The sequence below is a fragment of the Bison bison genome, unplaced genomic scaffold (assembly GCF_000754665.1).
Source record: "Bison bison bison isolate TAMUID 2011002044 unplaced genomic scaffold, Bison_UMD1.0 scf7180017864289, whole genome shotgun sequence".
Lineage (NCBI taxonomy): Eukaryota > Metazoa > Chordata > Mammalia > Artiodactyla > Bovidae > Bison > Bison bison.
In genome coordinates this window covers 16,796,012-16,811,829 of record NW_011494861.1, presented here as the reverse complement: position 1 = coordinate 16,811,829, position 15,818 = coordinate 16,796,012, and the positions used below count along the sequence as shown (strand labels likewise).

Sequence of the window (15,818 nt, the reverse complement as noted above, 5' to 3'; positions counted from 1 at the left end):
TTGACGAAAGTCTTGCGTTTTTCACAGTTAAAGCTATACTTTTCTCTCTACATATAATTTTGTAGCTGTTGCTTTAGACTTAGGTGTGGCACTTAACGTTTTTCCCTTTTAATTTTCCTGTCACTGATCTTCCTTTTCATTTCTTTCACTTACTTATTGAGTGTCTGCTCTGTGCAAAAAGCTATGTTAAGTGCTATGGGTGTTACATGATAATTACAATTCTTGGGAAAAAAAGCTGTTCAGCTATATCAACATGGATCAGACAGTCCAACTCTAGTTTAGCAAATGAGGTAGCTAAGACTCTTAGCCTTAAGTGTAAATATAAGTTAAATTACTTTTATCAGAAGCTTTCAATGATATAAGGGCAGATGCCACTCCAAGGATGCAAGGCCTAGAGCATCTGAAAATGGGAAGCCTAGTAATGCCTCAGATAGAAGGGCTTGGAAAGAGCTTTGAGTCATGAGGGCAGTTTGGTTCAGACATGTCACTCAATCTATCCTTAAGGTTAACTCACCTCATCTGATGTAACCAGGGGATAGCCACCTCTCCCATCATTCCAGGAACCTCACACTTCTTTGAACCAGGGCATGGTAAGGTTGAACTTTCTGCTGTCAAATGATGGAGGGGATTTCTCACATGTTCCAGTGATTTCAAGGGAGTCCTTGGATAGGGGAGGAACCGGGCAGTCTGGCTCTAGAGTCTGGAATGGTAATAGCTCTACTCTGCTCTGCTTCCTCTTCATATTGGAAATGAAGATTTTAGTCTAATATGTAACATAGAAAATGTAATATTGGAAATGGTTTTCATAATTGTCACTAATATAGATTACTCTTAATAAAATCAACCCTCAGAAATTGTCCAGTTGAACCGAAATTGAAGAGAATAGTGAATAAGTTGAGGATAATGCAAAGATATCAAGTGACTTGGAGAATGATTCAGCCTTTTCTCACCGGGCATTTACTCACTAATTCACCTGTTTATCCATCCATCCATGTATCCACCCACTTATTCATTCAACAACCATGGCATTAAGCACTTTTGCTGTCTTACACACATATTAAATACTGTGGCTAAAATGTGCGCTGCGTGCTCACTCAGTCATGTGACCCCATGGACTGCAGCCTGCCAGGCTCCTTTCTCCATGGGATTCTCCAGGCAAGAGTACTGGAGTGGATTACCATTTCCTTCTCCAGGAGATCTTCCTGACCCAGGGATCAAACCACGTCTCCTGTGTCTCCTGCATTGGCAGATGGATTTTTATCCACTGAGTCACCTGGGAAGTCTATGGATAAGATGTGGTCTGACCTAAATTGACTAAGCAGTTTGGGTCCAGTGGGAGGAGGTAGGAGGTGGGGCTGGCAGGGGCAGAAGCACAGGAAACTCATGGTCTAGTGTGGGAAATGCTCTCAGAGAGGGTTTCTAAGGAGTTGGGGGTGAACTTAGCCGGTGCTGGGGATGCTCCTTAGCTTCCTAATGGAACAGGAATAAAAAGGTGAGAGCAGAATGCTTCGTGGAGGAAGAAACTGGCTCTAGTCCTAGCAAAACTTTCTAATCTCAATGTTCTCGGGAAGATCCCAGAACTAACACAATTTCCATCAGAGACTAGAGAAAACTGAACATTCTTTTCAGGAAAAGCACTGGAGCATAGCCATTAAGCACACAGGTTTTGGAGTCAGATCTGCATTCAAATCTCTAGCTTTCTAAGCAGAATTCACTCCATTACAAGATGGAGACAATCATAACATTCAATCATAAGGTTGTTTTGAGGGTCCAGTAAGATCCCACGTGAGGTGCACAGCACAGTCTGTACGCAGTATACATTCAGTTGATGTTAGCTGTCATTCATTGCCTTCTTCCCAAACTCATATATATACTTTCACTCTGCTCCTTTGTCCTTAATCTTCTTAGCTCTAACGTTACCTTTAGAACCGAAGTCTGTAAGCCTCTTTTCTCTGTTACACAGGGAGTACAAAAGAAATATAATTTCTGTAAAACTGATTTGCATTGTAGTAAATTTATCATGCTTCCTGGTTCTTGGTGACTAGGTAACCAGCAGAGGAGCTAATTCATTATTTTAGCAATTCAAACAGGACCTCGGAAGAAAGGCACCCTGCGGTCACGAAGCACTGGGACTGTACTAATGAGAAGATTAAAAAAAAGTTCAGCTTACACAGTTCCAGATAATCACAAATGTACCCAAGGATTATTAACAACCACAATTACCTGGAACAAGATTATCTGCCTGCTTGGTTATTCTAAAGTCAACTTGTATTTGAGTTTACAAGTTATTTTGAAGTGGCTGGCGGGCCCCATCCTAATACACATCTGGGGAAATATGAGGGTATGCCTGTCTTCATGGTACCCAGCATCCTAATTCTCACCCAGAAGTGAAATGAAGCTCTGAGTTCTCCTAACCACAGAGCCCCTGTCTCGAGTCCTTGCAGGTCCTCTCTGTTGGAACCACCTGCCCAATGAGGGGCCAGACTCATACGTTCTAGATAAACCTTTTGGAAAATCAAAATGCCTTACTGCAGAAGCAGCGTCCATTCTCAGGGATTTCTCTAGAAGACAAAAGGCCCTGGGCTTTCATGACCTTGGTAGTCACTTCCCAAACATCCCCTTAAAAAGCTTCACTGCTATCCTTTAGTTTTGTGGGACTGTGCACTGCACTGTGCCCAGGGGCAGGTCTCAGAGGCCATCTCGTTCATCCCCTGGTTTCTCTTGCATATTCCATGCTTTCTGCTGCAGGCTAGTCTTGAACCCGGAGCTCTACTGAGAGGATGGGGGCAGACAGGGAGACAGTGGTCTTGAAGAACGTGCTCATTGGCATCAACCTGATCCTTCTGGGCTCCTTGCTCAAGCCCTCGGAGTGTCAGCTGGAGGTCACCATGGGAAGGGTCCAGAGACCAGCGGTGGAGGAGGAAGGAGGCGCTGCCAGCTACAACGCATCTGGCAAGGAGCAGCCGGTGGTCTTCAACCACGTGTACAACATCAACGTGCCCCTGGATAGCCTCTGCTCCTCAGGGCTGGAGGCCTCGGCCGAGCATGAGGTGAGCACCGAAGACGAGGTGCTGACGGAGTACACGGGCCAGACCTCAGACCACGAGAGCCAAGTCACCTTCACGCACAGGATCAACCTCCCCAAGAAGGCCTGCCCGTGTGCCAGCTCGGCCCAGGTGCTACAGGAGCTGCTGAGCCGAATTGAGATGCTGGAGAGGGAGGTGTCTGTGCTGCGGGACCAATGTACCAGCAACTGCTGCCCAGAGAGTGCGGCCACAGGTAGAGTTCTGGAGCTTACAGCCAGTCTCCGCAGGGGAGGGAGGGTGCTGAGCAGACGGGGAGAGGGAATCTGGGTGATTACACCAGTGCCTGAGAAATCTGGCACCTCTTCACACAGAGGGGGAAAAAAAAAAAAGTGCCCTGGTCTGCAGCTGTCTGTTAATATGCCTCTAAGATCTAAGTGTGGTCCTTCCCCAGGGGATTCGGCATAGGGACTCTCTACAGCGCTTAGCCAGTCTGAAATACATTAACCTAATTTGGGGGGGATGAGTCAGGGAATGGTACATCGGTTCAGCACAGCAACTGCTGTGGCAAGCAGGGAATTTGATGTCTGTCTTCATTCATCTTTGGTTTTCACAGGCTGTTGAATTGATATCTATCCATGTTAACCGGAGGGACTAGAGAATGCAGGCGCTCTGTTCACTCCATCTCAGCCTTTCTCCAGTCTGAGAAAATTACAGTCATTAAAACCTCAGAGGACCTGGCCCCATCTTCTCCGGCAAGCTGGAAGTTTCAGCCCCTGCCCGCTCCACCAAAACACGGGGCTGTGCATGCATGTGCGTGCACACGCACTCACAGAGCTTCTTACAAGCCTCTCCCCAATCCAATCCGGAACTTGGATATCTAGCCTCACCCACATCCTAACTACTAACACTTATGAGTGACTCTTTTGACCTCTCTGGGAGAAGTCAGCTCATCTTCAGGGCCAGACTTCCTGACTTCATGTCCTATCTCTGCTATTTGCTAGCCTGTGACTTGAACAAGTTGCTTAATCCATGCGTTCCTTTTCCCCTCAACAGACTAGAACAACAAGGAGCTATTAAATATAAAAACCTCCACTCAGATGAAAGCCCGGCCTCTGGTAGGCACTTCATATTCAGTAGTTATTATCAGCAGATCCCCATGAGCAGAAAGTGTGTTCCCTTTTGTGCCCAGCTTCTCTCACCCAAAACAGTACCTTCTACCCATTCGATTCAGTCTGTAATGAGAAAAGGACTTTGTCTTACTATCTTGGGTTCAAGCTCTTACCTCTCTAGGGTCTAATATCTCAAGCCTTGCCCAAGGATGAAAGAGGTGTCAGGAATGGCATTTTAATAGGGAGAAATGGCCCACATGTCCAGAGAGATATCCAACACATTCATTCTGAGACACCAAGACTGTGGGTAGTCTTTGAGAAGAGAAGTATTTCTTGGGTTTTCTCACTTCTTCCTCCTTATAACCAAAACTATAAACAATCTGAAACTGAGGACAAAGTCCAGGTGTTCAAACTCTCCTTCCTCAGTGAGTTCACTTTTTCAGTGGAATTGGGGAATATAGGAAAGACACAGGTGTCCATGGACATGGGTCTTCAATGCCTGGGAAGCTGGTGGCTTCTGTAAGTGGGCTTTTTTTTTTTTTTTAACCAGCTTCCCACCAGGTTCCCTGGGAAGATGTGAAAAGATCTATAAGGAAGATCTATGTTAACCAATGTCAGTATAGTATCCTTTCAGGCCATGGGGGGAGGGGGTGCATGAAGTGGCAAAATTAAAAAAGGACATAACTTACTTGACTTCCTATCCCCAAGGCCAAGTGCCGAGAAGGATGCCAAGCAAGTACTGCTATGGTGTTCGTTTAATAAGTTTGTTTGATTCATGCTGGACAGATAAATTAACCACTCTAGTTATTGCATGATAAAGCCTAGGGCCGGAGATACGCGTAGAATCCTAAAAAGATCACAGCAAACAGTCACCAAATGAGACAAATTCTGGGAAACCTTTTAAGTGACCCTGGAGCTGAGCTGTGAAGGATGAGCAGTTAGTTAGATGGTGGGAAGGAGAGGAATAGGAAGCATCTGCAGCACATGTGATCTTGACCTGCCTCACAGGCCTGATTCTCAGCCTCCATCCCCTTGGTCCCCTTTAGTCCCCAGTGCCAGCACCTGGGCATGTTGGTCAGGGACTGCTCCCAGGCTCTGAGAACCTCCTTGACCTGCTCAGGGTAGAGAATGGACGAGCCTGAGGATCGACACCCTCCAGGGACAGCCCTTCAACCCAGTTGAGGTGTGGCTTGCCCTGTGGCCAGAAGACCCTGCAGGACTGAACCCAAGTCACCCTCCCTGGGCCTTTGCCTGATAATATGCTTGGCTTGGGCTCCTCCCTCCCTGGTCTCCCCTTCTCCCCAACCAGTTTTTTCCTGGGAGCACCTCCCAATTAGTCACTAGGGAATCCAAGCCAAGACACACTGCAGGTGAGCTCCTAAAGGACAAGGGACCCAATCTCACTCATCCTTACCCTCAACACTATGCCAGACATACACAACCCACATTAGGTAAAAAGATTCATGAAGCTGTTGACATGCCAAGCTAGCTTGAGCTTCTCTCTCAGCAACACAAATTTGGTCAGTGAGCAAGCCGAGGTCTTGGCCTGCCCCCCTCCCCGTACCCCACTGCCAGGAGGTTTCACAGCTGCCCTTTGACCTTCTCCTTGGCCATTCCAGGACAACTGGACTATATCCCTCACTGCAGTGGCCATGGCAACTTTAGCCTGGAGTCCTGTGGCTGCATCTGCGATCAAGGCTGGTTTGGCAAGAACTGCTCCGAGCCCTACTGCCCCCTGGGCTGCTCCAGTCGGGGCGTGTGTGTGGACGGCCAGTGCGTCTGTGACAGCGAGTACAGCGGGGATGACTGCTCAGAACTCCGGTGCCCAACCGACTGCAGCTCCCGGGGGCTGTGCGTGGACGGGGAATGCGTCTGCGAAGAGGCCTACACGGGCGAGGACTGCAGCGAGCTGAGGTGCCCCGGGGACTGTTCGGGGAAGGGGATCTGTGCCAACGGTACCTGCCTGTGCCAGGAAGGCTACGTCGGTGAGGATTGCGGCCAGCGGCGGTGTCCAAATGCCTGCAGCGGCCGAGGACACTGCCAGGAGGGGCTGTGCCTCTGTGAAGAGGGCTTCCAGGGCCCTGACTGCTCAGCAGGTAGGGAGGGGGGCTCCGCGGGGCCGTTGGCAAGGGCGGTCCAGCCAGCTAGCAGGAGGCGGGAAGAGATATAGGAGGGAAAGTGAATTTAGGCCAAAGAATTGCCAAATGGGTCGTGCTCCTCTGCTTTCCGAGAGAGGTGATGTCTTGAGTCGATCACAGTTGACAACATGGGTTTAAGGGGAGAAGAGTGGAAACCAGAAAAGGTCAAGTTTGGGATGAAAGCTGAATCTTACCCCGAGGCTGGAACAAAGTCAATGGTAATAATGGAGACAGCATTTCACTGTCCTTGAGATGGAAGAAAGCGAAGAGTCAAGGGACCCCTTAGGCAAGGGACCCCTCTCTAACTCAGCGGACTTCCCAGAGCTCCACCCACTCTGAAATATTCCCCTTTCCTGTTGCCATATTCTGAGGACACTCCTTTCACAATGCTAGTTTATGAGATGGGGCATGGTCTGTGATAATCAGACTCACTGGGCACTCTGGTTATTTTGGGAGCTTCCATATGGCAAAGTTATTAATTTATGAAATGATCTAGAATCCACATGGATGAAAGTATTTACAGGCGAGGAATTATGTGTAAACAGGAATAAATTTCTAAAGCCCTCCATTAAGCAAGAACTCACAGTCTAACTAAAACGCTATGATTCAGTTTGTTCCAAAGGACATATAACAAACTGGAATCAACCCCACATGTGTCTACATCATGAAACCAACACAAGGGTGATGTCCCAAAAGGAGGCCCCAAGTCCATCAGTGAGAACATACCAATATTTTATTGGAGATCATTTTCTTTTGCCTAAAATCAGATTATTTTTCATTATCTCTCTGTGACTGCTCGTCATCTTCTAAATCAGTGACTGTCTCTGATAAATTTGTATTTTAAACAATACAGATTGAGTGATTGATCTTCATCCTTCTCATTCATAGTACAATCTGTAACAGTTGGCTCAGAGGGCTCATTGGGAAGATTTAAAATAAAAAAATAACAAGAAACAAACATTATTAAATCTTCTGATGAGTTGATTCTAGGAATTTTTCTGATCAGATTTCTGACCTCAGTTTAAGGGGGAGATTCTGGGAGGCCAGGTCTTTTATTCTTGAGCATCAGCAGTGATTCCCACCTATGTACCAGAGCAGTCAGACAAGTCTTCTGCACCTGCAACTTAAATTTCTTTTGAAAGATGAATGCAACAAGGTAAAGAAAAAAAAACAATTCACTGCTTAGGAAAAAAAATGTTTCTCCATTTTTCCCATAGTCAATGGTTTCATGCAGCCTCATACTTTTGTTTACTGAATATCTTTCTGAAAATATAGTCATTATACCAATTGTTCAGAAGGAAAATTCAAGCAGAAATTAAGCTGCATCATTTACAAACCCAAGGTCACTAGTAATTGCTGGAAAGGGGACACTGAAGCATGATCCCAGCTCTCACTCACAGGACAAGGCTCTATGAGGCCCCATCAGAGGACGCTAAGTGTTCTTCTGGGCCCTTCTTATGTGTGGCTGCTGTATAGTTCACATTCTTCTTAATAAAACTTGTCTCTGTTGGGTTGTACATACCTGTCATGTTCTTCCTGACCCTCCTTTTCCACCGGGATGGGTTCATTTGCAAATGGAACCTTAATCGGATCCAGAGTACAAACTGAGCTGGAGATGACCCTTCTGGTCACGTGGGGAAGACTCAGCAGCTGCTAGCGTAACTACAACTAGGCTGAACTCAATCCATGAGCCACATGTTACCTCCAACACGTTACCTCTGTGCCATTTGATTGCGGAAGACTTTTAGACAACCAGATAAATTACTTTATAGGTTCCCAAAGCACGTGAGGAGGGACAGTTGCATAATTTCCATCTGTTTCTATAGCAACCATGGAGCCACCACTCATTGCTGGAGGTGCTGCTCTCAATGCTTGTCTTTTAAACCAAATGCCATGGGTCTCTTCCAGAGAAGTATCTAGGTCATTATCTAAAGTGCTACTTCGCCTGCTCTTGGTGAGAAGGCTCCAGGAGAGGGGCTGTTTACCGGCTGTTTGACATTTCCGGCCAGATGCGCACAAGCCAGTATTACTATTCGTCTCACCAACAGCAGGAAGGGGAGGAGAGTGGGGAAGGTGAAACCGAGGAGAGCCATAACACACTTCCTGACTTTCCTTTCTCTCTGGCAAGGGCATGGAGAATGGAGGCCCATTGTGTGGACTTCATTCTGAGGTCCCTTAGCCTGCTAGAGCTTGAATGCAATTGAATAGAGTTGACAAGACCACTCTACTTGACTCCCAGCCTTGATCTTTCTCACAGTGGGCCATGAGACCAGATCTCAACCTTTCTGCCTCTACTCTCTGGCCGGGTAAAGATAATAGAACAACAACAAAAAGAATATGAACACTTAAACCAGGCCTTAGAAAGAAGCTACTCGGGGCTTCTCATTTTACAAACTGAAAAAGCAGCAGTCCTGGGAGACAGGAAGATTTTTCCAGAGCCAGACAGCTAATTAATGGCAGAACAAGAATAAGAACTCTGGTCTCCTACCAACTTATAGCACTCTTGAATCCTCCCTAGGATGCTAAGTAGAGTGGAATTGGAAAATAAAAATGGTAAAAGCCACATGCATAAAGAAATAGTCTTTTGATATGAAAGCTGAGCTCTGTCAGGTGATAAAAAAATATTAAGTGTTGGAGACAGGATAGGGGTGCTCATTCAACCATTTGTCCACATGTGCCCCCAGTGAAGGAGGTTAGTGTGGGAGGTGGCCAGTGAACTGGTCACAAGTCCCTGTGAAGAAGCAGGATGAAAGAACCACCAGAGTTGGGGCTTGAAACAATCCAGAAAGCCATTCTTTGGACTTTGGTCAGACATGCAGAGATTCATCACCATCAGCCTCTGTGTTGGCCAGCACTGCAGCCAGTCCCAACTTTGGCACCCAACCTCACTCACTCCTCTGAGCAAGACACTTCATGGAACTAATTCCAACTGCTCTCACCGCATATATGCAAAATTGATGCCAGATCTAAAAAGTAAACAGCATGGCATCTTTGCAGATAAGCAACTCCAGTTCCTCAAGCTACAGTTAATTCTTTTTAACTGCCTGCTCATCCATAAGTTCCAAGTTGGAGCCCCAAATAAAGCAAGACTAAAAATACTTTGTGTGGTTTTCCTTTGGTCCAATGGTTAAGAATCTGCCTGCCAATGCAGGGGATACAGGTGAGATCCCTGCTCTGGGAAGATTCCATATGCCATGGGGCAACTAAGCCAGTGTGCCACAACTACTGAAGCCCATGTGCCCAGGGCCCATGCTCTGCAACAAGGGAAGCCACCGCAATGAGAAGCCTGCCCACTGCAACAAAGAGAAGCCCCCGTCCACAGCAACTAGAGAAAGCCCTCATGCAGCAAAGAAGACCCAGTGCAGCCAAAAATAAATAAATAAAAGAATACTTTGCATCAGCCCCACTAAATTCCTTGAATCAAGGCATACGGCTCTTTTATAGTTTGCTTTCTAGTTCAATATCATTTAATTTTATAAGAATTATTGACATCCAGTGTATACAGCATCTGCTAAATTATAGGGTGAGTGTTGATGGTCTCTTCTGCTGAGCCACTGCTCTCAAGAATGCTTCTTCCACCATGGACATTATTGCTTCTTTCTCATCAGACATGAAGGTTGTTTTTCCCACCACCCAGGCTCAGGTCTCAAGATTAAAAATTTGCCAAGCTAAGTTGTCAAGATGAGAAAATCCTTCTGCAGAATTTTTAACTTTAAAATCCTCAAATGTGCTGTTTGGATCATTTTCTATTGTCATGATTAGCTTTATTTTCTGGAGAAAGGAACAAAAAATGAATTCACCGACTTGTTCTGAATGCCTAAGAATTGTTGGTGACGGAATTTGGAATGGCCATTTCTGTCACCATGACAGGAGGAGTCCCACATTGGAAACTTGGAATTAATGTGTTGAATCACAAAAGGCAGGCACTAGAGAATCCTTCTTAAAAGAGGTTTCTGACCACTAGGATAAGCACCAGTCTGGAATTTCCATCCTAAAAGACAGTCTGAATTATTTGCTGATGTAGTTTATTTTTGAGGCTCTGTACAAATGAAAGAAAGCATTTGGCACAATCCATAACCCATCCTACAAATTGTACGGGGAAGAACATCCAGGGTAGAAAAGTGTAGACTGAGTGTAGAAGACCTTCGCTTGATGATCAGTTCAGCTATGACCCAACTCCCTTACTTTGGGCAAGTCCTTTTGCCGGGGTCTGTTTCTGCATTTGTAAAGTTGAAATAATTATATCTTCCCAATCTACCTCATAAAGCTGCTATTAAAAGATTTTTTTAAAAAAATTCTAGTTAGATGGTGCTTCATAGACCAAGATGCTATGCAAATGTAAGTTGTATTGCACACTGACTTAGAGTTCCTAAAATCATTGCACCTGGGTTCAAATCCTAGCTTCTGTATTCGATTGTGTGACCCAGTTTTCTTCTCTGTAAAACAGGGGTAAAAATAATACTGATCCCATAGTGTTGGTGAGAGGATGAGATGAGAAAATCCATGTCAGAATGTTTAGCCTAGTGCTTGGTGCATAATAAATAATTAATATAATCATGCAAAATACTGTTGGTTCTATATATCAACTGTTCCTTCTTTGGTCCAAGAGTCATTCGGTATACATTATACAGGCTAACCCAAAGATCTTAGTGGAATTCATAGCTCAATCATGTCAGAGTTAGAAACAATACAAGCTTACAAGTTATTTGAAACTTTATTTAAATTTCATTTACATACATCTAGCTATATAAATTGTTAAAAATAATGTTAATTTTGTTTGTTTGTTTTGGTCAACATATGACTTCTTAAATCACAAGAAGTTCTGCTATCTAGACTGTTTCAAACCCTGAATAGTTCCTGAAGCAAATGCCCAGTACTGCAAATATATGTTCCTAATGCCCATCATATGAGTCTTCATTTCTGCCTCTAATGAGGATTTGAGGTTGAGCAGCATAGAGAGCAGGCACTTTCCACTCACATGGCCCCGTGACTAGCAGTCCTCAGTCCTCTGCTTGTGTAAAGGGAAAAGAGTGAGAATTCTCAGAAAATCCAACACCAATGACAACACTTAAGCTAAACAAAGCCTCCACTACACATAACTTTATAAGTTAATTATGACTACTTAAATACTGGCCTGATCTTTGATTTCATCTACAGGCAGGTCCAATTACAGGCACACTGGTATTAACTTCCTAATTGGTCTTTAAGTTTCAATTGTTTCATACCCCCACTACCACTGAATCTTCACTTCCTCAGGGAACCATACATGAAGGCTATTGAATAGTCTTTGAGAAGTAGAACAGGAATGCTCCTTTGTCATCATCTCCTATGTCAAGGTTAATAAAAATTTGTGTAACACAAGTTACATTTCCAGAGTAATCTGATAACAATTATGTATTAAACTACCAAAAATATTAGCTAACATATGCTGTTAAATATCTAACAACTAGCTCTCTGAGGGAAAAAATAACAAGCTCCACTTTGTAGCATTTGCCAGCTCCCATGGTATAAATACTCCCACCATAGCCAGTTTCAAAGTACCAGCATGAAGTCACTAAATGTTGAGCTGGGAACAGCTGTGCACTAGAATACAATCAAATAGTACTGGGTTGGCGAAAAAATTCATTTGGGTTGTCCACCCAGTTCATGGAAAACCCGAACGAAATTTTTGGCCAAATACTTCTTCCCCAGTGGCTCAGTGGTAAAGAACCCGCCTGTAATGCAGAAGACATGGGTTCGATCCCTGGGTTAGGAAGATCTCCTGGAGGAGGAAACAGCAACCTGTTCCAGTATTGTTGCCTGGAAGTCCCATGGGCAGAGGAGCCTGGTTGGCTACAGTCTATGGGATCGCAAAAAGTCGGACATGACTTAGCAACTGAGCACGCATGCACTATTTCTACCAAAGACATACAACACAGGTGAATGGCCTTAAGGGCACAGATAATAGTATAATGCAGCGAAGTCGTTTGCCAGTGATGAGCCTGGAGTATTTATTACTTTTGTTCTTAAGGTAATTATCTAATTCTAAGTTTAGACGATTTCATGTTTCACAATGACTATTTAAAAATGTCTTGCAAAATTTGACAACTAACTTTTCCAAGCCAGTAGGAGCAGGCTCCAGCCCACTACTAACTCAGGGCCCTGTAGAGATGAGAGTACTGAGCACAGAAAAGACAAGAACCTGCCTGCCAAGGGACTTCCTGATCACTCCAAGTCAGTGGGCTGAGAGCACACAGACAGGGCACGTGGGGTGAGAGGTGAGGAAGTTGAGTCCAGCGTGGGGAAGGCAGACCTCTGAGCTCATGCTATCTGTGTATTGCCTCCTGGTAGTTGCCCCTCCAGAGGACTTGCGAGTGGCTGGTATCAGCGACAGGTCCATTGAGCTGGAATGGGACGGGCCGATGGCAGTGACGGAATATGTGATCTCTTACCAGCCGACGGCCCTGGGGGGCCTCCAGCTCCAGCAGCGGGTGCCTGGAGATTGGAGTGGCGTCACCATCTCAGAGCTGGAGCCAGGTCTCACCTACAACATCAGCGTCTACGCTGTCATTAGCAACATCCTCAGCCTTCCCATCACTGCCAAGGTGGCCACCCGTACGTACCATTTCCCCCTCCTGCTTCATTTTTCTTTTCTCCTACATGAGATCATGGGCATTCATGATGGTAGTGTCTTTTCTTAATTCTTCAGGGATGCCTGCAGTTATCATTGCTCTCAAGGGGAAGGGCTTCCAATGTGACCCACTTAGGAAAGGGCACATCATTAAAAAGACACTTCCAAAAGAGCAGAGTTTCCACAGCCCAGACAGCCCCTATCTATTATAGAGCCAAAAGGACAAAAAGTACTGTAATTGTTGAGTTTTGACTTGTTATAAGCTTGAGTCTGATTAGAAGTCAAGGAAAGTATGAGACTTACACAGACTTTGAATCTAGTTAGAGATTCAAAACCAGCAGATATGAAATAAGACATATAATAAGCAAGTGCTAAATGGTATATCACAGATGGCGAGTGTATAGCACAGTGGGAAAAAAAATCTTATTTAAAACCACAACTGAAAACACCCACTTCTCCTCAGAGAGAGGTGGCATTATGTCTTTGTAATCTTTTGTTTAGTAAAATACCCTGATGGTCCATTTCGATTATAAACATTGAATCTCTAAAGCATCATTTAGGAAGAGTCAATGGGCAAAAGAGAGACACAGAGCATGCTAAACCCTTTTCTATGAGAAATGGAAGTTTCTCTTTTTTATTTATAACAGAGGAACTGCTATAGGTATGTATCTATATTTTGCATGCTTATTTAAGAACAGAAACGTTTTAAAAGATTGCATATCAACTATTAACATTAGTTACATCAAAGAGCAGAATAAGAAAGAGATAGGAAAGAGCTTTTATTTAGTTTTCTTTATATACTTCGGAATTCTTCAATTGTCTTTCCAACCCCACTTCTCCAGCTCTCAAATGCCAGCTGGGCATTGTACAATTCAATTCAACTCAATATCTATCCACCTGGAGTTAGCATCAGATCCAACAAGCTAAAAATCTCAGTCTCTCAGGGCTGCTTCCACATCGGTTTTCAGCCACAGGTCCCAGGTTGTCACGGGTCCTCTGAATAGCCAGCTCTACATTTAAGGGGTTCCCACAACCCCTCCTTAATTTGGTAATTCCTTAGAACTCACAGAGCTCAAGAAAGCACTTTGCTCTCTATAACCAATTTCTTAGAAAGGATGCAAGTCAAGAACAGCCAAATGGAAGATATACATAGGGCAAAGTATGGTGTGTAGGGTTTCCATGTTCTCTCTGCACAGTAACTCTCAGTAATTCCACGTGTTCACCAACCCAGGAGCTCTCAGAACCCCATTGCTTAGGGCCTTTATGGAGGTTTCATTATGCAGGCATGATTGGTAAAACCCCTAGCCATTGGTGATTAACTCAAGTCAGCCCCTTTCCCCTCACTGGAGGTTGGGGGCAGAAGTTCCAAACCTCTCCCTAAATCACTCTTGGGTTTTTCTTCAAACCAGCTATCTAGGAGGCCCGGGCTACCAGGTATCTCATAATCATACAAAAGATACTCTTTTCCCTCTGGGGATTCCTAGGGTTTTAGGAGCTGTTGTGTTAGGACAAAGACCAAATACTTTTTTTTTATTACATCACAGAGATTTTAGTAGTGGCAGGAAACCAGAACAAGATGTGACCATGAAATATCAGCCCCTGGGTTGGTAAATGAGACTTATCACCAAATATGGGATGAGTGATCCAAGTCCGTTTGGTGTAGGTCTCAAATGACAAGATGGTATTTGGGTAACAAATGCCAAGAAAGTTCAGAATAAGAAGAGGTTGAAGTAGGAAGGTGGTGTTGATGGTTGGAGAAGGCAATGGCAACCCACTCCAGTACTCTAGCCTGGAAAATCCCATGGACCGAGGAGCCTGGTAGGCTGCAGTCCATGGGGTCGCTAAGAGTCAGGCATGACTGAACGACTTCACTTTCACTTTTCACTTTCATGCATTGGAGAAGGAAATGGCAACCCACTCCAGTGTTCTTGCCTGGAGAATCCCAGGGATGGGGGAGCCTGGTGGGCTGCCATCTATGGGGTCGCACAGAGTCGGACACAACTGATGTGACTTAGCAGCAGCAGCAGCAGCAGCTCATGGTTAAGAACCCGCCTGTCAATGCAGGAGACATAAGAGATGGGGGCTGGGTCCCTGGGTCAGGAAGATCCCCTGGAGGAGCTCATGGCAACCCACTCCAGTATTCTTGCCTAGGAAATCCCATGATCAGAGAATCCTGGAGGGCTACAGTCCATAGGGTCGAAAAGAGTCAGACATGACTGACGCGACTGAGCACACACGCACCAAGGAGAAAGAGTTGGCTTGGTAGGCTTCGTGGAGGCCAGGGTCTTGAGTTGTGCTGCAAGCACAGGGCAGGCAGAGGGGAAAGGATTTAAGAAGTCATTTTGTCCCCTTGCTTCTCAGGTGACAAAGATCCTGTTAGAATATTGGACTCCCCCCTCTGAATGCTGACTTTTTTAAAATATGCCTATAATTATCTCTGTTTATATCTGACCTTTTTTTTTTCTTCTTCTTCAATTCCTCTGGTGCCTGAGAACCAGTTTAAAATATCTGCAGTGATCGCGTAGAGAGGCAGGTCACCATCTGCTGCTTTCCCCACCTTGCTCTGGGATGAGTCACCACAGCGAGAGCCTGGCCCGACTCCCAGGCCTCTCTGCTCTGATCCGCGTGCACCACGCGCCGTGGTGAGGTTTCCATCTCCCGTGGCGTTTATTCTGCCGATTCAGGGCATCCCCTAGGGCAAGCTCCCAGGTGACAAGGACAGAATCATGTAAACTCACCGGATGCACCTTCAAGTGGGTTCAGGAGCTGCCCTGCCTTTCACCAAGAAGGAAGCTTCCAAACAGGAAGGAGGAGAATCTGTCCATCTTCCAATGGGAGGGTCCCAGGAGAGGTGCAGCTAAAAATGGGATCAGGCTCCCTGGAGAAGTGAGAAAAGTCGTGCCGTCGTATTTCAGGGCTGGTAACTGGAACTCCA

At 45.3% G+C, this 15,818-nt stretch overlaps 1 protein-coding gene across 1 annotated transcript in view; it reads left to right on the top strand.

Annotated features, from left to right (window-relative positions):
* Positions 1-2,780: 2,780 nt before the first annotated feature.
* TNR (tenascin R) overlaps positions 2,781-15,818 on the top strand; it is a 92,547-nt gene continuing 79,509 nt past the window's right edge. Inside the window, exons 1-3 of the mRNA XM_010850104.1 lie at positions 2,781-3,279; positions 5,755-6,231; positions 12,604-12,867. Coding sequence (XP_010848406.1) covers positions 2,781-3,279; positions 5,755-6,231; positions 12,604-12,867 — 1,240 coding nt within the window. The remainder of the gene's footprint in view (positions 3,280-5,754; positions 6,232-12,603; positions 12,868-15,818) is intronic.